The sequence below is a fragment of the Macrotis lagotis genome, chromosome 2 (assembly GCF_037893015.1).
Source record: "Macrotis lagotis isolate mMagLag1 chromosome 2, bilby.v1.9.chrom.fasta, whole genome shotgun sequence".
Lineage (NCBI taxonomy): Eukaryota > Metazoa > Chordata > Mammalia > Peramelemorphia > Peramelidae > Macrotis > Macrotis lagotis.
The window spans coordinates 119568687-119590882 of record NC_133659.1 but is presented as its reverse complement, the minus strand read 5'-3'; the positions used below and the strand labels follow the sequence as shown (position 1 = coordinate 119590882).

Genomic DNA, 22196 nt, shown 5'->3' with positions numbered 1-22196 from the left:
TGAATGAAGAAGACCACACTAACCAACCATTTTTTATTCATACCATATATTTGTAGTGCAGATGAAAGTTCAAAGCTTTAGATACTCCTTTGAGCTTATTCTTTTGAGAAGATATGTCAAACACATAAATAAGTAGATTGTAACACAAGATGTAGCACAGAGGGAGTGCTACATCTCTCAAAGTGAATTTTCTAAAGAAATCTCAGGTTTCCCGAGTATGTTGTGACTTATCCTTCAAAGCTAACAAATTTATCATAGCTAACAAATACCTACCAATGTGTTCATTTTTGCTACTCATCCAGAAAACACCATTAGTCCAAAATGATGTTATTTAATGACATAGCACACTAAGACCAAACAGCAATAAGACATCTTCCCCTCACCCTTAAGTCTGGAGCATACTCTCCAACAAATACATAAGCCATTAATGGGAAGAATATAGACAATGAAATGAGGTGCAATATATAGGGAACAAATGTGGCTAGAATGATGCATATGTGGGTAACATGTCTCTTACAGTGCTGAGTTATTAATATCTTCCAGTGATAACATTTGATGCTGTTCCCCACTGGTCATGGTCTTTTTTGTTGTCTTCAAAAAGAGTAAGTACTATGATTGGATTCTTAATCTTGTTGGATAATAGTATGCATGGTACATTATTATCATGAAATACTTCTCTGTTGGAGATATTGTATTTGCTAGCTGCTTCCAAAGATGGTCTTATTGGTTTTGTGGTTGATCTTTCTTTTCTCCTAGAGTCCTGACTATAGCATTGTTTCTTTCTTATCAGAACAATGGGCTTTGTCATACACCTTTATTTTAAAAAAAACCAAAGACTTATCTTCCAAATGCTTTTCAAAAAGCAGGAACCATTGCCCTAGACATAGAGCCTCTATGATCTAAAAAAATGCTCTCAATCACTTGATTAGAGAAATACAATTAAAACTATTCTGAGGCACCACCTCACACCTATCAGACTGGCTAATTTGACAGAAATTGTAAGTGACAAATGTTGAAGGAAATATGGGAAAATTGGGGTACTAATTCATTGGGGTTTTTTTTAGGTTTTTGTAAGGCAAATGGGGTTAAGTGGCTTGCCCAAGGCCACACAGCTAGGTAATTATTAAGTGTCTGAGACTGGATTTGAACCCAGGTACTCCTGACTCCAGGGCCGGTGCTTTATCTACTACCCACCTAGCTGCCCCAAGTACTAATTCATTGTTGATGGAATTGTGAACTGGTTCAACCATTCTGGAGAGCAATTTGGAACTATACCTCAAAGGCAATCGAACTGTGAATACCCTTTAATTTAGCAATAACATTCTTGGTCATTTCCCAAAGAAATCTTAAAAAGGGAAAAGAACCTACATGAACAAAAATATTTAGAGCACTTCTTTTTGTGATGGCAAAGTATTGTAAACTGAAGGGATGCTCATCAATTGAGGAATGACTGAGCGAGTTTTGATATATGAATATAATGAAATACTATTGAGCTATAAGAAATGCTGAGCTGATGGATTTCAGAAAAAAAAAACCCTATAAAGATTTAGATGAACTGATGCTGAGTGAAGTGAACAAAACTAGGAGAGTGTTATGAATAGTAACAGCAACATTGTGCAATGTTCAACTGTGACTGACTTCCCTCTTCTCAGCAATATAATGATGCAAGGCCATTTAAAAAAAATCATAATAGAAATGTCCATCTGCATCCAGAAAGTAAATTGATGGAATCTGAATGCAGATTGAAGCATACTGTTTTCACTTTTTTTTTGGGGGGGGGTTCCCTTGTGTTCTATTTCTTCTTTCATAACATGACTAGTATGGAAAGAAAAGAAAAATATGTTATACTAAATGATACAGTGTACAAAGCACTGGACCTATGGTCAGGAAGTTTAAATCCAGCCTAAGATATTCAATAGCTAAATTGACCTAGAGCAAGTCACTTAATCTCACTTTGCCTTAGTTTCCAAAACTGTAAAATTTGTATAATAACACCTACCTTGCAGGTTGTTGAGTTCCTGTGACATAGTAGGTGTTTTATAAATGCTTATTCCTGCCTATTGTATTTTTAAGTCATTTATCTCATGGGGAATGTTTACTAATTTTTAAAATTTCGGTCAATTCCCAAATGATATTAGATGTCAGAATTTTTGTTCAGATGTTTAATGCAAAGTTTTTATTTCTTTTGTACTTTGTAATTTAATTCATTTATGTTCAATGTTCCAGTTGGCATTATAATGAACACTAATATTAATCTTAAATTTTCCTCTTCTAATTATTTTTAAACTTTAAAACGGAATATTTAATTCAAAGGTATAGGATCAACAAATAAATTCCTTTCCCCTCCTCACCCAAATTTGTAGGGGCTTAATTCTTGCCTTGTAGTTCTTCCTTCTCTAGGAGGGGGGAGCATAGCATTAAGTTCATAGTTTAGCTCAATTTCTATTTAGCATAGTTCTACCAAGTTCAAAGTTTCTAATTGCCTTAGGTCCTGAAACTGTGGTTTCTCAGGGCTTCTCTCCTGGGTTGGAGGCATTCTGTTTCTAAGAAAGTCGTGGTTTGACCTTCTGGATCTTGGGACTCCCTTAATTGAGCCTAGAACTGAAAAGGAAAAACAAAACAGACCCAAAACCTAAGCTCTATTCTTGGGGCCAAAGGGCCTTCGAGTTAAGTTAACCTTTCCCAAGTTAGCACAGAAAGAGTCTGTATGACCATTTTTATCAGATGTGTTGTACCAGAAATAATTTTTTTTTCAGTATCTATTCTTTCCTTAGGTCTTTTTTTGAGGCTTTTTTTCAAATGAGAAATTCTATTTTTAAATAGTGGAAAAGACAGTATTACAGGAAATGGCATACTTGGTTTATAGTTGCTGCTCATTTGACATCTTGGGGCCTGACTTTTCTCATTTGGGAAAAAAAGGGTTAAATGAGATTTTTTTTTCAAATCTCTTTTAGTTCTAAAATTATATGTTACAATCAATTATACAATGCAGTTTTCCTTGCATTGTTTATTTCCATTGTCTTGCTTAAAGTGGCCTATGTTTACTTAAAAGATTTCTTGTATAGTAGCTGAAAATGTACCTTCTTAAGTTATTTAGTCCATTTGTTTTCTTAACTAGCTTTTCCTGCTCTGTTGTAGTCCCATCTTTTGTCTTCATTGAAGTCCTTGTTTTAACTGGGAAACCGTATTGATAAACCTCTTAATTATGTGAAGAGGGAAAAAAATAAGTCTTTACTTAAATAATTACACACAGAACTACTCTCTCTTCATAAAGACTTCCTGCTATTTATCTTCACACTTGCCTCTTCTACCTGCTTAAGACTGCATTTGTAACTTGGCTGTTTTATATCTCACCCACTTGTCTAAATGTAGTTAGTTTTGGATAGCGCCCAACTGTATTACTTTTCTTAGTCCAAATAAATCACAATCTTTGCTTAGAGCACTCTCCCCTAAAAATCTGATTTCCCCCCACCTCCATTTTCTCCGATAATGACTGATTCTTCCTTTAATAAACAACCAACTTTACTATCTATGAATCAACTCAAACTCATCACTTAACAATTAGCAAAGAGGGTCCTTAAGAATCTTATATCTGTTTGTTGTAAGTTTGAATATTTTAATTATTGTTGATTGCTGATTTGGCTTTGGCTCAGTTCTCTGCCCTGCCTGCCGGCTGTCCCTATCCAATTTACCTAATTTTCATTTTCAACACACCCTCCCACTCAATGCTTGGCCAGACATCTACTACTACCTGTCCTCTGCTTGACAGCTGTTACCTCCCTGCAAGCTCAGTAGTAGAAATTTTCTTGCTTTTTTACCTGCCCTGTCAGTCTGGCCCTTGTCCAGACCAAGAGACAGGAAGCAATAAGAATAAGAAAAGCTGACCCATGTTATCAATAAGTGTTCATTTTTCCTTGTGTCACAGGATAACCTTGAATGACAATGTTTAATTTTTTTGGTCCATACCAAGCATATGAAATTCCTCAGAGTATACAAAATTTAAACTGAAATATCAAGAAGGAATGTTCCCAATCATTTTGACAAAGAATAAAGACATTCAAATTTGCAATAACTGGTAGATTATAGAATAAGGATGACAAACTGTTGAGGACAACTAAAATTTCTGTTGGACCAGACTCGACAATACTCTGAAGACTTGGAAATTTTCTTGAACTGACAAAAATTTCAGATTACAAACCCAAAATTCCATACTTTTTTCCTCTCTTTAGTTCCCTCATCTAGGATTCCTGCTACTCTTCATTTTTCCCATCCAAATCCTATTTCTTCCTTCAATTCCTACCATCTTTATGAAGCATTTCCTGGAAACTCTAGTCCACATTAAGCTCCTTGTTGTTGAGATACTGTTATTCTTCAAATCTCCACCATGTAACTGACTGCCACTATTCCCACTTTTGATACAACAAAGCTAGATAACACTGAAAAGTGCTTTGTCATTATTCATTTGATCATTGCAACAAATCTAAGAGGTAGGGGCAGTTATCCCCATTTTGTTGTTGTTGCTTGTTGGTGGGGTTGTTTGGTTTTTAGTTGCGTCTGACCCTTTGTGATCCCTTTTTGGGTTTTTCTTGGCAAAGATACTGGAGTAATTTGCCATTTCCTTCTCCAATTCATTTTACAGATGAGGAAACTGAGTCAAACAGGGTTAAGTGAACTGCCAGGGTCACACAGCTTATAGGTGTCTGAGGCCAGATTTGATCTCAGGTCTTCCTGACTCTAGGTCCAGCACTCTATCCATGCCACCACCTTGCTCTTCCCATTATTACCATTTACAGATGAGGAAACTGAGATAGTTTGTGACTTAATTAGTTTCTGAGACTAGATTTGAACTCAGATCTTCCTGACTCAGATCCAGCATTCTACCCATTTTATATACTATTATACAACTATGGGAAAAAATCTCAGCTATCTTGTACCCTCAAGAAATGTCATTCTGAATCAACAAATGTTCTATATATTTGAGAGAATACATTCCAACCTTTAAAAAGTGTTAAATGCTTTGAGATGAAAAACCTTCTGAACTATATCATGTGCTTTTTCTATGTTCCTAAATTGTCCCATGCTATAGACACAGCTGTCAGAGCAGTTGTACATGGGGCTGAATATATAGTTGAATGATCTACCATGGGAATTGGGGCAGTGGAAAGAGGGTCAGATCTGGAGTCAGAGGCTCTGACTTTGAATCTCTGATTTCCTGCTACTTAAACTACTTGTGCGGCCTTGGGCAAGTTACTTAATCTCTCTGGGCCTCATTCTCCTTATCTGTAAGAAGAGAGGGTTGAATTAGATGACCCCTGAGGTCCCTAACACCTCTAAATCCATGAGTCCATCATCCTTATGTCAATGCACTGTTTCATATAGAGAATACCTTGCCTCTTCATCGGCCTGCTGAACTGTCCCAGCTGACATATTTTCCAATGTTTCATAATAATATCCTAAAGGGTTACAGAATTATGAAGCAACTAGATGTTTGCCCCAGAAAAATAGTTATTCTGTCTTCTACTGCCTTGTTCCTAGTTCTTATCTCTAATGTCAGAGTGTCTATAGCCGGTCATTGCCATTGCTATGTCTAATCTTTATTAGCACTGGGTGCTTGGGCTGTCATCGCTGCCCAGTTGGTCAATTAGGTGACTACTTACTATATATAAGGCACTGTGGAAAAGTAACAGAAAAGGACAGTCCCTGCTCTCAAGGAGCTCACAGTCTAATGAGGGAACTACTCACAAATATACACAAACAAGGTACAGACATAATGCATATAATATATACATATAACATACATATATACACATACATATTTACATATACATATAATATATATTTATATATGTGTATACATACAGATAATTATATACAGGATATATTAAAAAGAAGAGGGAAGGCTATAGCAGTAAGGGGCATCAGGGAAGATTTCCCATAGAAAATGAGATTTTAACTGAGATTTGAAGCCCCAAAAGGAGGAGATGAGGGATTGCATCCCAGATTTGGGGACAGCCGAAGAAAATGCCTAGAATCTTGTGAACAAGGAGGTCAATGTCACTATATCAAAGGCAGGAGAGGGTGGGGAGTGGTATAAGGAATAAAAAGACAGGAAACATGGTGGGACAAGTCATGAAATGCTTTAAATGCTAAATGAGAAGATTTATATTTGATCCTGGAAGTGAGAGGGAGTCACTGATGTTGATTGAGTAAGGGTCATATGTTGAGACCTGGACTTTGGGAAGATAGATAATAATAACTAACATTTATATAATGGTTTTTCTGTGCTAGACTTTACCTTTAGTTCTTTTGATATTCAAAACAGCCCTAGGGAGTGGGTAGTATCATCATCATCCTCATTTTGCAGATGTGCAAACTGAGGCACATAGAGATTAAATCACTTGCCCAGGGGTCACACAGTTAATACATATCTGAGACTGGATTTGAATTCCGGTATTCCTGACTTCAGCCTGGAGCTCTAGTCACTGTATCTCCTACCTGCCCCATTTGATAACTGAGTGGAGGGTAACTGAATGGGGTAAGTCTTACAATTAGCATTTACATTATGCTCTAAGGTTTGCAAAGAGCTTTACAAATTATCCCATTTGATCTTCACAACAAACTTGGGAGGTAGGTACTGTTATTATTCTTCCCATTTTACAGATGAGGAAACTGGAGAAGTCAAAAATTAAGTGATTCCCCCCTCCCAACTCAGTATTTGAGGTCATCTTGAAACCAGTCTAGAATTTAATCTACTGTGCTATCTTGTTGCTGATTGGTGGTAGGGAGAACAACCAGTAATTTCATGGTCTTACCATGTAAAATGAGGTGATGTGTATCTGCATCAGGGTGTGTTAGAGTCAAAAAGGGGTGGTAAATATGAAAGCTATTACGGAGTTAAATCAACTGGTCTTGGTAACAGAGGATAGAAGAGAAGGAAGAGTTAAGAAAGATGCCTAGATAGAGAGTTTAGGAGACTTGAAGGATGTTGGTACCTTCAACAATAACAGGGAAAAAAGAGAGGGAGGTGATTTGGGGGGGATAATGAGTATAATTTTGGATAAGTTGAATATTAAGATGTCTAAGGGTCATTCAGTTTGAGAGCTCCAATAGACAGATGGAGATATGATTCTAGAGATCAAGAGAGAGGTTAGGGTTAGATAAATCGATTTGAGAGCAATGATGATAATTGATTCAATGAGAGCCCATGAGATCACTAAGTGAAATAGTATAGGGAGAGAGGAGAAGAGGATCCAAGATAGGAGTGACTATTCTGGAGCACTTTACTTAATCATTCAGTGTCTCTGCTCTCTGAGATGGGGTACAGATCTGCATTTGTAGAAAGAATTTCTTTTTTCTTTTTCTTTTTTTTGCAAGACAGTGGGGTTAGTGACTTGCCTACAGTCACACAGCTCAGTAATTTTTTTGTGTGTCTGAGGTCAGATTTGAACTCAGGTCCTCCTGATTTCAGGGCCAGTGCTCTATCCACTACATCACCTAGTTGCCCCAAAAGAATTTCTTATAGCAATAAAATCACAAGTATAGTCCTCTGTAGGACTTATATTTAGCAATGTAAGCTGTTAATTCTATATCCTCTGCCTTCCTTCCAAATCCATTAAGAGCTAGTCAGAAGGGGCATTTATGTGGCACAGTGGATAGAGTACTGGTCCTGGAGTCAGGGGGACCCGAGTTCAAATCTGACCTCAAACACTTAATAATTAACTAGCTGTATGACCTTGGGCAAGTCATTTAACCCCATTGCCTTGCAAAAACAAGCAAAAAAGTAGTCAGAAACAATCAATGTCCTTGTATGCATATGCTATTAATGATTATAAAAAACAAAAATGAATATTAGTTTGAGAAAAAAGAAGAATAATGAATATGATCATGTGGCTATTGAAAGAGTGAGTAGTAGGAGTGGTTTGAAAGTATTTTTTTGGGGGGGTGAGTCTGGATCTTGATCCTGGGGGAGTTTGTTTACTCCTACAGTGAATTTTGATATTCAAAAAGTGGGGTGGATGTAGAACTAGGATGGGACAAACATACAGTTTTCAGTGAGATTTTGTGCTTACTGGTTCTTGGTGTTCTCTTAATTAGTTCAAAATTTGAGGGTAAAAATAGAACACTGCCAGATGTGGTCTATCTGAATGATCCAACTCCTGAGTTGTACTAAAATATAAAAAATGTAAAATGTGTTTGGGATTCAAAGGAACCTGAAATGATGGTGTTCAGCTCTAGTGGGAATGTGCCTGCAATACCACATATACTATAACTAGTTGTAACTTGTAAACTTGGTAAGTTCTCAGCTATAATCATTTTTCCTAGGTTCTCAGACTAGTTCACAAAGACTTTTGGGAGAGGTTAGATGCTTCTGAAAGGCACTTTTGACTTGGTAAATAGTCAATTTTTTGTTATATATATATGTATATATATATATATATATATACATATATTGCATTTTAATTTTTCCACCTCTAGTGATTCTAAGTCCAAGATTTATAGAATAATTGATCATTGAACTGGAAGATAACTTGTAGTTGTTTCTTCCAACTCTTTCCCTTTATAGATGAAGACATGGGGACAAAGAGAGGTTAATTAACTTGACATGTGATAGTGGGTAAGTCATATACTCCAAACTGTAATAAAGACCTATGAAGCATCCTTTGATAATGAATTGTACAGGTATAAATTTAGAGCTATACAGGTTCTTCATTTTATGAATGAGGAAACTAAAGTACAAGAAAGCTACATGATTTATCCAAGATATTAAATTTTAGAGGCAAAATTTGAAAGGAAATCCTGGTTCAAGTATTGCAAATATTTGCTTGTGTAACTTTTTCTGGCCTCGGTTTCCTCATTTGGAGAATGAGGTGGTTAGACTTAATTTTCTTTAATGTTTCTTCTAGCTCTAAATCTTTGATTCTTTTTAAGCAGTTTTGAAAAATAATTTCATTTCTAGTTATAAATTTACCCTGTAAGAATGTAGTAATTTATAAGCAAAGGAAAAGAATTTTGCAGAAAAGCAAGAAAGTAACGTATTCCAATTGGAAAAGTTAGAGTCTGTGTCATATGTAGGAACTCTTTCAAGTTCCTTTATGGAAGACAAAGAATGATTATGAGAGAGACCATTCATGGTTTATCATTGGTTGTTTTAATAGCCTGATGTGCCCTAGAGAGCTTCTGCCAAAGTAAGATAATTACAGAAGAGACAGACACACCAGTAGCAAACTGCCACCTGTTTCATAACCAGGCTATCCATTTTTCAGAAAAGTAGAAAAAAAACCCCAACAACCTAGAAGGCTATAAGTTCCTGCTGCTTCAGACTGTGGGTCTATTCATGATATGTTATCCCAAAGAGGAGTTTAATATGAACAAAAGGCACATTAAATTGACTGCAGAATTCTAGAAAATCCTTGCAGGTGAGCTCACCCTCACCTTTAACCACTTTAACATTAGGTAACAGGGGTGTGATACTACTGCTTTGATCCTTAAATTGAACTCTCTGAGCCCCCAAATCTATCCCCTGGAGAAGGCTACCAGATGCTCTTCAGACCTCAGAAGAGGCACACATCTAGAAAAGAGAATGTTGGTGAGAAGAGATAGAGGTGGAGAATAAAGAGGTACAGGATAGTGGAAATTCTAATTAAGGACTAGGTCGTATGTATATCAACATGATAAAGACCAAAGATCTCGAATCATTAGAAATGACACATACACTAACAACTAGACATATGCATATACACATGCATACACATATACATAACTATACAAACATATAGAAATGTATGTATGCACATATATTTATATATGTGAGTGTATACATGAAATTTTTTTTCCTTTTGAAACAGATTTGTGATTTCTCTGGTATAAGGAGCTTGTAATGAGGAAAGTTCCTCTACCAACGTAGCAATTCACAGTCTTCAAGAGATGGCTTGAAATTACTCATCTGAGTCCAGTTACATTTGGAAATGGATTGTGTTACTGAAGAACAATAGGAAGTCCTTTTCATTAGAGAATTAAATGGATTTAATCTCTTGGGAGGGGGAAGGTTTAGGAGGGGTTGGAATTTCAGGAAGAGGTGCACTGCTACTTTAAAATTATGTATGCAAGGACCCATCCAGGTCCCTCCCACTGTTGGGAGCAACAGATGCAAGCCAGGCTAGAGAGCAGACTGAGCTCTCGAGCTTCAGTTAGCAAAGTGTTTACTGGGCAGGGCACCTTACCTGGGAGCCCAAGTAAGTCTATCCCTTCCAGCATTCCTGCTGCTGCTCCGGCCTATTTGCTAAGAGTAACTGGGGGTTGCTACAGGGTTGCTGGGCAACGGCAGACAGCCATCCTCCTGGAGAGCCAGTTGTCAAACTGAGGGGACAGTACCACTCCTGTTGAAATGCAATAAATAACGGTAACTTTGTTTCCTTCTCAGTATCATTACTTCTTCAGAAATAGAGGCCCGCTTTTAGCCCACCAATAAGTCGGAGTGTGAGCTAACCCTAGCATGCATCCCCTTGCTGGATATTAAAGCATGGGACAGATGGTGATGGGTTTCTAATCAGCTTTACTAAGGGCTAAATGGAGCAACACAGTCTGGGAGATAAGGGGGTAAGGGGCAAAGTGCTTTTCAAACTTCAAGTGTTAGATATTTTTGTGGCATGTGATGATAGATAAGGATTCTTCTTTTCTTAAGTGGTTGTGGTGTATTGGGTGCTAGTGTCCTGGGGACATCTAAAAACTGCCATGAGCATTACCTGGGATTTGGTATTATGCCAAATGGTGCCAAGGTATTTGTGGGTTTGAGAATTTGTTTTAAATAATCATCACAATTGAAGACATTCCAATATACAAAGAAAAATATTGAAATTCTATTATATAGATTTTTAAAAATCATATATTAATTTCCTGGTTTGAGTTTATTTACAAAAATGCTTAAGCACAAATACATATTTGATCATTTAAACAAGTTAATAAAAAAAGTAATTTAGCCAAGGGACTTTTGTTTTCTGCTAATACCCTTATAGAAGCAGTGCTTCTGACATAGTAGATACTTAATAAGTGCTAAATATACTTGGGAAACTCAAGTTTTAGAAATAAAGAAACTCATTTCAGATTTCTTTTTCTTTTGGTACACAGCAAGCATTTTGCTACCTATGTCTTCATCGTTGGTCAAGATCTTGGCATCTCTTCAATGTGAGAACATGTCCTGTGTTTTCCAAAAATGGAGCATCTCATCATCATTTAAAATACCCTGCTTCCAAGAGTTTGCAAGCTAGTGGCATTATTTATTTAGGAACACTTTATCAGAACACTTTTTCTTAAACATGAATTACCTAGTTCATTCATGGAACTGTGGGTTCTTGTTTCATGACATTTGGCTATTTATCCTAGCTTATTTTTCTTTCATACCACTAGCTAGCTCACAGGGGCTTTTCCCAAGACTTCAAAATATTGGAGCTTTAAAGAATTCTTCAACTGTGCCAACCCAAGCAACATGCGGACTTCCAGGCCGGAGTGTTTTCTGTCACAGCTCCACAGCTGCTGACAGTATTCAGTACTGTACCCAGAGGTTTTGTATTCAAGAGTGCCCATACAGATCTTCTGCTCCCCACTACATCACACTTTTCTCAGCAGGCCTCAGGAGCTGTATTACCACAGACAAAAATAATTTGCGCCCTGGTTCCCCTAGCAATTCTACAAGTTTTATTTTTGGTAATCTCAAAGACTGCTTTTTTTCGTCTCACTCTCCAAGACTGGCGGGATCATTTGCTTTAACTGTGTGGCTGAAACCTGAGCAGGAAGGTGTAATGTAAGTAGTGATGTGGGTATTTGCTTTCCTGGTGCTCTGAAAAATCAGGAGTAGGCATGATGATTGTGAATTGCAAGCTAGAAAAAAAGAAGGGCAAAACTTTCAAATTTTTGACAGAAAAGAGACATTTCTAGTATAAAGGAGCAAGTTCTGATGTAAATTACAAAATTAAAAAATACAAAATAAGTTGTTAAGAAGGCTCTGGCAGTAGAGGACCTGCATTTAAATACCTATGATGCTTAATAACTGTGATTTAGCCCACTTGGGCCTCAGTTTTTTTCACCTGTAAAATGATGAGTTTGAAATATAGAGTCTGTAAGATCCCTTGAAAATCAAAATTTAGTTCCTTATAACATAAAATGCTAAGTTTTGTATGAAGAATGAACCTTAAGAAAAAATAATTAGGGCTGTAATGACAATGAAATGAATTCAAAGTTTGCATTCATGGCTATCCTCCTATTTCAACTTAGTTCCTTTTCTTATTACTGAAAGGCCTACTCCAGAGCATCTACTCTTAGACACTGATGAAACATGTTGCAAAGTTATCACATAGAAAAAAATAATTGGCAGCCTCAAATACCTTGATCTGGGTTTGTATAAGCAAGTCAAACCTAATAACTTTTGTCCCCTGTGTAAAACATAGCTTTTGTCCTCTTCCCTGTCTGGTGTCTGTTTCTTCAATTAGTTAAGAAAATAGATGTAATTGTGAACTATTCTCAAAGGCTTTTTTTACTGTCTGCCCAGCAACAATGCTTTCAGATGTGAAGCTGGGAAGGGGCCCTACAGCTTTCTTATGACCATTTTGAAAGACTTGAACTCTCGTTTTTTTATCATGGATGTCACAAGCCTTCTTTTTTTTTTTAGTTGGTTTTTTTTTTTTTACAAGGCAATGGGGTTAAGTGGCTTGCCCAAGGCCACACAGCTAGGTAATTATTAAATGTCTGAGATTGGATTTGAACTCAGGTATTCCTGATTCCAGGGCCTGTGCTCCATCCACTGCGCCACCTAGCCGCCCTGGTCACAAGCCTTCTTAATCGAATCATCAGCAAATTTGTTTCCCTAATGTATTTTTCATCATATTTGAATTATTTGGATAAAGATTTGACAATGTCAATGTTGTTGTTTGCAAGTAAATGAGGCTAAAAATGTACCAGATGATCAGTTTTAAATACTAAGATGAAAGTGGGTAATTTTTAATTCTTTTTTTAAACTTGTAGTGAAAATAGTTTCCAATCTACTTTTACCACCATTTCCTTAAAAAAAAAAATCTTTAAAATCTCTGTAAATCGCAACTTAGCCTAAACAATTAAAGTCTGAAGAATCTGGAAGAATGTCCCTTGACAGACAGAGCTAGGATAAAATGTTCCTTTTTCTAATCACAATGACACCCTTATGCCAACTTCACCTGCCATTGGCATAATTTCACACAGACAAGATAGAGCAGAATTCACTAAGGAGGGATCATGGGGTCTTTGGTTTTGAGTGTTTCATGCATCAAGGTCATTTCCATTCTCAAAACCATGATACCTATGGGGATGGGGAGGAAATTTCGGGGTGTTTGCTCTAGATAAGTAAAATAAACAAAATGTGGATTATCCAATTATTGTTTATCCAGGAACAGAATAAATCCAGTTCCTAAATATTTTGCTACCTTCCTTCCTCTCACATTTATTATCTACCAAGCTAGTATGTTTACAAGCAAACAAAATAGCAAGGAAGACAATCAATAACATATTAAGAAAAGCATTTTCAGTAAGCTTTGGGAAATAAGGCTGCATGTGGTAAATACATTCTTGAGTAATGGTCAAACCTCAATCCTCACTTGTGGATTTAAATTCAAGAAAATGGATGAGGGAAATGTTTCTTGGATTGCTTAGGTATATACTATACAAGGAGGTAAGAGGTTGAAAATGAATTTTGGAAATTTTTTTCCCATCCAGATCTGACTTAGAAATGGCAAATAACTAGAGAGGTAAAAACTAACTAGGAAACGAAGTGTGCAATTTGGCATTTATGTAGAATTCTTTACTTTGAATTTCTCAATTCATAAAACTTTCCTGATAACATTATATACTGAAATTTAAAACCTGATATTTTATAAATGAATTTTAATATGTATCTATCTGTGTATCCTACATATATGTATATATATCTCATATACATAGATTTTAAAATGTAATGTTAAAAAGCCTCCTCTCTTTCTTTTCCATAATCTTGTCCTCTCTCCCCCAGCAACAATAGAAGCTCACTTTCATTTAGTAAACTCTATATAACTCAAATTATGCTTCCCTTTTTATTGAACAGCATTTCCTCAACTTTTCTCCTTAATCTCTGACATTAGAAGGACTGCTCTATTGATGTTTTGTCAATTTACCTATAATGGCTTGGTTCACATCTCAGCTGCCTCTAATTTGCCATCAGAGTCCCTTCTAAACTAATGTTTAATTTTCTCAGCTGTTGGAAAAAAATGAAATGAGATGAAGGCCTCAAATTAAAATGAAAATGCTTTTTCTTGAAAGCTGTTGCTCAGCTTTCCCAATGTGAAGTATGATCAAGGAAGAGTTGAGCAGTATGACATGATGGGGAAAACAAATAACTTCTTAGTAATTCCTAATTCTAGTTTACATACTACTATGGAAAGAGCAATAGGCTTAGGAAGCCCTAGATCTAATTCCAACTTTTGTCACTATCAAAATATGTGTGTTTAGATAAGTCATAATGTATCCGTGACACAGTTTCTTCACCAGTTAAAATGGATAGCTTCTCTATTCCACATAAATCATAAGGCATTGCTATAAAGTAAATCACACACTAAACTCAGTCTTGAGGACATAGGCTTGAATCTCATCTGTGTCTCAGTGGGCAAGTCACTTAACCTTTGAGTCTCAGTTTTTTTTTAATCTATAAAATTGGAATAATAACTGTGAAGCTCAAATAAGGTAATAGATATAAGGCACCCTTTAACCTTTAAAATGCTAGATAGTGGTTAGTATTATGAAGCTCAAATGAGATGATGATTTAGAAAATAAATGCTAGATAGAAAGTCAAAATGGTGATGGTAATAATGTCTGAAAGGTTTAAACTATGCATAGAGTACTGTTGGCTTCTTCACTAATACTTTTCAACATCAAAAACTACACATTGGTAAACCTATTCGCCTCAGGATATAATATATGTACTCCACCTCAGCTTGTAGAATATTGCATAAAGGTACATTAAGTTCTCTGTGAAAGAAAGAGTTGTTGCACTCCATTCCTTGATTTCTTTTGGAGGTGGCAGAGCTCTACTCATTGGTCTAGAGGTTTGGTAAATGTGAATGTGTTTATTTAATAACAACCTCTTAGGATCAATCAGTTGAGAGACTCAATATGAGGTATTTTTGTTGGTGCCAGATCTCTCAAGATCTCTTTTTAAGTTGACAGAATCATCAGTGATTATCTTTTTGAATCTATTCAATTCCTTTCAAATCCATTTGTACTCTTATCTAGACAATATCACCCCATTTTGTCCACAAGATATGCATGAAAAGCTTTATCACAGCCCTGACCAAACTCCAGGAAAACTATATCTACAACATTTCCCTTATTTATCAGATTAGCAACCTTGTCAAAGAAAAAAATAAGGTTAGTTTCTTTTGACTTCTTCTTGATTGAACCACACTGGTTCTTTCTGACAAATGCCTCCTTGTCTAGTTTCTCAGAATCCTTTATTTTTAATTTTTTAAAAAATTTTACTGGGGGCAGCTAGGTGGTGCAGTGTATGGAGTGCCCACTCTGGAGTCAAGAGGACCTGAGTTCTAATTCGACCTCAGACACTTAATTGCTTAGCTGTGTGACTTAGGACAAGTCTTTAATAAATAAAAATAATAAAATAAATATAATAATAAATAATAATATTTTAATAAATAAAATATATTTAACATATATTAATGATTTAACAAAGAATCGATATACATAATAAATAGATTAATAATGAATAAACATAATTTAAATAAATAATAAATAAGTAGAGCAGCATAATCTTTAAAAAATAAAAATAAAACAATTTTAATAATTTAATGAATAATAAATAAATTTAACAAATATAAATAAAATAATAAAATAATAAAAATTTTTAGAAATCAAGCAGAAAAATTCACTTCAATTAACAATAATTCATTGTTTCTGTGCTCTTAATATGTATATGTATATTTGTATACATGCATTTTACATTTATGTATATATCATATATGTAGCTATTTCATGAATCTAATGGTAAGGGCAGGAAAGGAAAAAAACTAAAACCTTATAAGAAGCATGTATAGTCAATCAAAATGAATTCTCATATTGACTGTGCTCTAAAATTTGCGTCTCATTCTACAAATTTGGTCCACCCCCCAACTTAGTCAGAAGTTCTAAAAAGCTGTAGCATGTATAGTGGCCACATCCCAGTACAGCTGTCTTGAGAGAGGTTTTAGACCAAATTAAGGGTAATCAATAGCCCTCAAGCACATCAGTGAGTTAGGTGGATGTGTACTTAAAGCATGTTTAGATTTCCTATGAGGAAATGGGCAGTTCAGAACAATTTGTTCCAATGACTGTGAAGGTGGCTGAAGCTGGGCCCTGGAGCACTTAGAGCTTGGTCAGCCATTGAAGATGTCAAGTTCATCCACTTTACCCCGGGTCATTGACACTCATCTTGACTTATGTCTTTCCACTGGACTTCAGTGACTCTGGAAGAGAAAATGAGGTTGATGATTTTGTGCAAATCTACTTCACTTAAATCCATTTTACTAGTAAATCCAGACATCATTTGTGGTGTCAGTGATTCTCTTAAAAAAACAAGGGCCAACAAAAATGATAAATTGAGTCCAATGATCATGTAGTTGTCTGGAATCATTAACTAGTCCTTTAGGAATGTTCTAGATTTTTATTTCTCTTGGAATTTAAATCTAGTTCACTGGTTCATAATTTTTAGATTCCCTTATCTTTTGTTTTTTAAGAATCAAGACAGCATTTATTTAGGTTATAGGCTTAAGACAGAATTTGTGCTTAAAGGGACCTTGAAACCTTTTTAGTCCAGTTCCTTCATTTTACAGATATGGAAACACAAGGAGTTTTAAAGTGACTTGCTTGAATTCACAAGTGAAGTTAACAAACATCTGGAGTAGAATTTGAAACTAGTTACTCTGACTCCTAGTCAGGAACTGTGCTTATCTTATTTTCTATAATCTTTGAACTATCACTGATAGTTGTTCAGTATACAAACCCACAAAATATTTCATTGCTTGTAGATGTAGTCTATCTGGGTCAGATGATTTGAATTCGTCAAGGGCAACTGGGTGCTTTCTTACTATCTCCTTATTTGTACTATCAATTTCCTAGTACAACAATTGTTGTTGTGACCTTTCCAGTCCAAAAATCACTCACAGGAGCCTTCTCTGTTGTTGAAATTCTTAGGGTAGAGCCTTCATGGGGCACAGCTACCATATTATTTCCTCTACCAGTTTATTTTAAGTGAATTTTCATTATGCAATGAATAAAACAATTCAAAGTCAAATGGAAATCATGTTTGGATAATTTGGATAATTTCTTTGTCATTGGTTTAGCCATGCCTCTGCATCTTTTCACAAGTCAACAAGCACTTATAAATTATCTTACTTTGTGCCAGACAAATATAAATCACAAAATTAATATAGCTATTTGTTAGTAGTGAGCTAGCTCCATCTTGGAATCTTTGCTTTGAACTATGTCTTCCTCACTTTGTGACAAATTTTTGTGATGTGATCACAACTTAGTGACAGTAACATATTGATAATCTCTTCTTACTAGTGTACATTAGCATATATTAGATCTCAGATCTTGGTATTTTGTATCTAGAGCAAAACCTCTGTAGACTTCTTTTGGAAACCATTTCTCACCATCATGTAAGTAGACTAGGATATGCAAAGGAGACCTTTTTGAAGAGAGCATGTCCTTTGAAAAATGTTCCCAAATCACTTTGACTAAGAAACTTCTGCCTGGCAACACTTACCTGTGATACCTCTTCATTGCTTGCCAAAATCTCACTGTTGTTTGTCCTACAAGTCTATGGATTTTGTTCAATGTAGTATTTTATTTATAATCTTCCATAAAAGATCCAGGAAGATAGTATTGCATGTTTGAGCAACAGTGGTTCTTTGGCATATAACATTGTTCCTGACGTCTGTTATTAAACACCTGGCCATTAATTACCAAAATAGAGATTCACTGACATCCTAATAAAAATTCTCAAACTTTTCTAGAAAAATAGAGTTCTGCTACTTTTTAACCCAGAGGAAGAGGGGATAAATGTCTTAATTTAGAGTTCAATTTTCCTTCTTCTGACCCAGGAGATTTTAACTGGACAGTCACAAATGTTTAGGTGTCTGCAGTGAAGAGGATCTGAAGAGCCTGGCTATGTGATAAGGTCAGAAAGGGCCTTTATCTCTTGATAGCTGTTGTGGATATAGACCAGAATCCTAGAGTATATCTGAAAACACTTCTGTTATGGCAAAATGACTTAGGAGTATTTAAAGGTGCTCTCATCGGGAGATTAGATATTGTCTTCAAACAACATTGCCTTAAGTTTAGAAATGCACAGAAAACCATCTAATGGCTTTTCACAGCTAACTTTGGGTTAACACCAGTTGATGATGGGGCAAGCATCAATTGCAACTGTCCATTTCATTGTGGAAGTTAAATAGAGTGATTCAGACTTTAAGGGTTAACAGTTTAGAGCCTTCCCTGGGCACTAAATTCTCTTTATATGAAAAGAAAGGAAAAGAAATATGTGCACTAGTGACTTAATACTCAGCTGGGATGGTGTGTGTTGTGCAGCTTCCTATAAAAGAAATAGCAATGGAACTAATGAGCCAATAACCTAAATGTTAGTTTTGTAGAATGATTTCAGCCACTTTATTTCCTGTCACGAATCTCCAGTGAAGGATGGTGAAAGTCTAAAGAACATGATATAAATTAAATATTCTCTCATTTTTTTCCCAAGGATTTTTGTTGTTACTGGAACAAAAATAATTTCATTGCACATTTTCTTTCTCAGTTCTTTGTCACTGTGCACTTTTCTGAGTGGTATTTGAGGGGTTTGGTTTAACTTGCACAGTGTTTTTGTGCATCTGGCTGGGTGCTGACCTTTTCCTTATTTTCTGGTTGCTTTCTAAGGTGTGTTATCGAAAAGGCCGTGGATGGGCAGATTGTGTTCAAACTTACAATCTCTGAGAAAGAGACCATGTTTTATTATCGCACAGTAAATGGTTTGCAGCCTCCAGTAAAAGTAATGACACTAGGGAGAATTCTCATGAAGAAATGGATTCATCTTAGTGTGCAGGTGAGTAAAATAAAAAGTATTTAACATTTGGTTAAACACAAAGAGCTTTTTTCTCTTCCTTTTAAATGGCATCTGCTCACAACTCCCTTAACAGGATGCCTTTTCTTTTCAGATGTTTTTTGTTGAATTTAAGTGGTAACGTTGAGGAGAGGGAGCCAGGAAATATTTAAATTATTGATGAATCTTTGATACCAACTTTTCTTGCTTGAAAGTTAGATATAAAAATATTCAGAGAATATAAAGTAAAAGTGTTAGGGATGAGTTATTATCTGTTTGGAGGACATTTCATTATTTTCCTCTGGGCATATTTGAATTCTACTCAAAAATGAAGTGTAAATAATTCTTTGGGTACTGATCTTATCATTTATAGATGTTTTCAAGCTCTGTACTTGATTTTTAATTTTTTACCAGTTATCTTTTCTCAGAAAATATGCTGATATTGTGAATAAAATTTGACTTTTGAATTAAAATGCTGACCTTAGAACTAATGAACTCAGATGGTATACTGCCTTATTACTCTAACTGTCCATTGCATTTTGTTTTGGCCTTGGAACCTGCTAAAAATTGGGCTAGCTGAAGAAGTCATGTAAGAAACTTTGTATTTATAGGCCAGAGACTAAAAATGAAATTTTTGCTTTTTTGCTCCTTTAGGGTATTGCTAAATAATAATAATGTTTGTCCTTAATTTTCAAAGAAGACCATGACATCAGGGGAGATGCGACGACAAGCACATGAATTGAATTTGAGTGCCGGGGTACATTGCTAAGTCATCAGTCTCAGTTTCTCCTCCAGAGCCATCTGGGTTCTGTGACCAGATATGAATCAGGATGACTGGAGATAGCCCTGGATGCGGAGCAGTCAGGGTTAAGTGACTTGCCCAAGGTCACACAGCTAGTAAGGGTCAATTTATCTGAGGCAAGATTTGAATTCCCTTCCTCCTGACTCCAAGGCCAGTGCTTTATCCACTGAACCACATATATTGCTAAATGGCCCTATACTGACAGAGACAGCTCTTTTCTATCATGACCAAGAGGCCATACCTATATAATGCAGCTCCTAGTATCCTTTCTGTTTAAATGGCCAAGAATGAGTGGTCTACATGGATGAGTCCTTAGTGAGGAATGTAGTTGTATTCTATTACCTCTTTTGAAATTGGACTTTTATTTTTGTCTTTTAAACAATGAGATCTGTTAATTCAGTGAGATACTTATTTTATATTTTTAAAAATTATTATTAGGTTTTCAATATAATACAGTATAAGGATATTTGAGGGTCTTGGAAGGATATTACTTTATAAAGTCATCTCTCAGTGGAATAGCATTCTATGTGTCTGACTTATGACCCCTCTTACACACACTTGATCTACTTAATGTTAGATGTCAAAGGTAGGTCACATGTTCTTTATCTATTCTCTCTCCTGACAAGGTTGTTACCCTCACCTCTTCAACTAGAAATTCATATAAATGAGTCCTAAAATTTCTTTGTCATTCTGGGGTTCTTCTGCCTCTAGACCCCCCCATACAACTGACTTTATTGGACATTTTAGACACCAGCACCTCAAACTCAACATATTCAAAGCCAGGCTTATTATGTTTCCTTAAAATGTGCTCTTCATTTATCCTTATTTTCATGGCCTCACGATTCACTCTGCCTCAGCCTTCTAGGCCAGTTGTCTTTCTGTTTGTATTTGTATTTCTGACATTTAGCATAATGCTCAATACACAGTATGTGCATAATAAATGCTTATTGATTGATCAGATGCAATAAACATTGGCTTAAATTTGGTGTAAACAATACCATATTCATTTCCTGTGTGATACTGGACAAATCACATCTCTGGGTACTAGTTTTCTCATCTGTAAAATGAGGAAGGATGGATCTTATAAGATCCAAGATTGCATCCTACTATAACACTGTGATTACATATTTGTATTAAGTATGTACATATATTTACATATGGATATATAAATAACAACACTATCATGATTATTTTATGCTACTATCAAAATATCTACCTACAAATAGATTTGGTTGTGTGATGTGACATGACACATGACCACGAGTTCCTTTAGACTTGTTTTTACTTTTATAACTTTTAGCTTTTGTACAGAGTGCATAATGTTTTTTCATCACTTCTTGCCATATCCCCCTGCTTAAAAATCCTTCAATGACTTTTCTTGAATCAAGTTGAATTCCTTCGACTGTGATTAAGGTGGCCTATTATTTGAACACCACACAAATGATCACTTTGGATCAAACATGCGGCAGTTATCATCTTTATAGCCTGAAGTTTTTTTTTTTTTTTTTTGCCCCTCCCTATACACTATGCTGCAGGAAGTTTAGGCTACTCCTTGCCCCTAACTTCCATTCTCTCTATATCTAGAATGTCTCATTTCTATTTTTTTTTAACTGCTGAATTTCTAACTGTCCTTTAAAGTTCAAAATGAATATTTTCTTTTTCTTAGAGCAGGATTGGGGAACCTTTTTTCTGCTCAAGGATCATTTGGATATTTATAATATCATTTGTGAGTCAAACAAAATAATCAACTTGAAAATTAATCAGCTATATTTAGTCAAACCTTTAATTAGTTCACCACTAAAAAGTTCCTAGATTTATTGAATTTTGAGTCCCATTTGTGGTTGCCATGGCAGCACAGACCAAATAATTTTGTGGGCCTCATATGACCTGATGACCAGATGATCCCTGCTGCTGTCCTAAAGCTTTCTGTACCCCTGCCTTGTCCTTTCCTTTCTGAGATCAAAACATTGCACCTGTCTGTTATAAATCACCATTTATTTAGTGTTACCTTTGTTTGTCATTTTCCCTTCATTTGTTATAAGATCCACAAGTTCAGTGATCATGTCTAATCTAAACTTTATATGGTCCTCAGTAACAAGCATAATGCTTTGCATGCAGTAGGGTACTTAATAAGTGTTGATGATTGAATTAATGATTACACATAGAAAGCAGAGTTTTCCTCCACTTGTAGGGATCACAGGAAACAGAACCCATGGCTGATGCCCTATTTTATGGCATTAAAATAAAAGCAAATCAATC

General features: G+C 35.7%; 1 protein-coding gene across 1 annotated transcript in view; it reads left to right on the top strand.

The window, feature by feature from the left end:
- Positions 1–11312: 11312 nt before the first annotated feature.
- USH2A (usherin) overlaps positions 11313–22196 on the top strand; it is a 1130853-nt gene continuing 1119969 nt past the window's right edge. Inside the window, exons 1-2 of the mRNA XM_074222669.1 lie at positions 11313–11797; positions 18973–19138. Coding sequence (XP_074078770.1) covers positions 11313–11797; positions 18973–19138 — 651 coding nt within the window. The remainder of the gene's footprint in view (positions 11798–18972; positions 19139–22196) is intronic.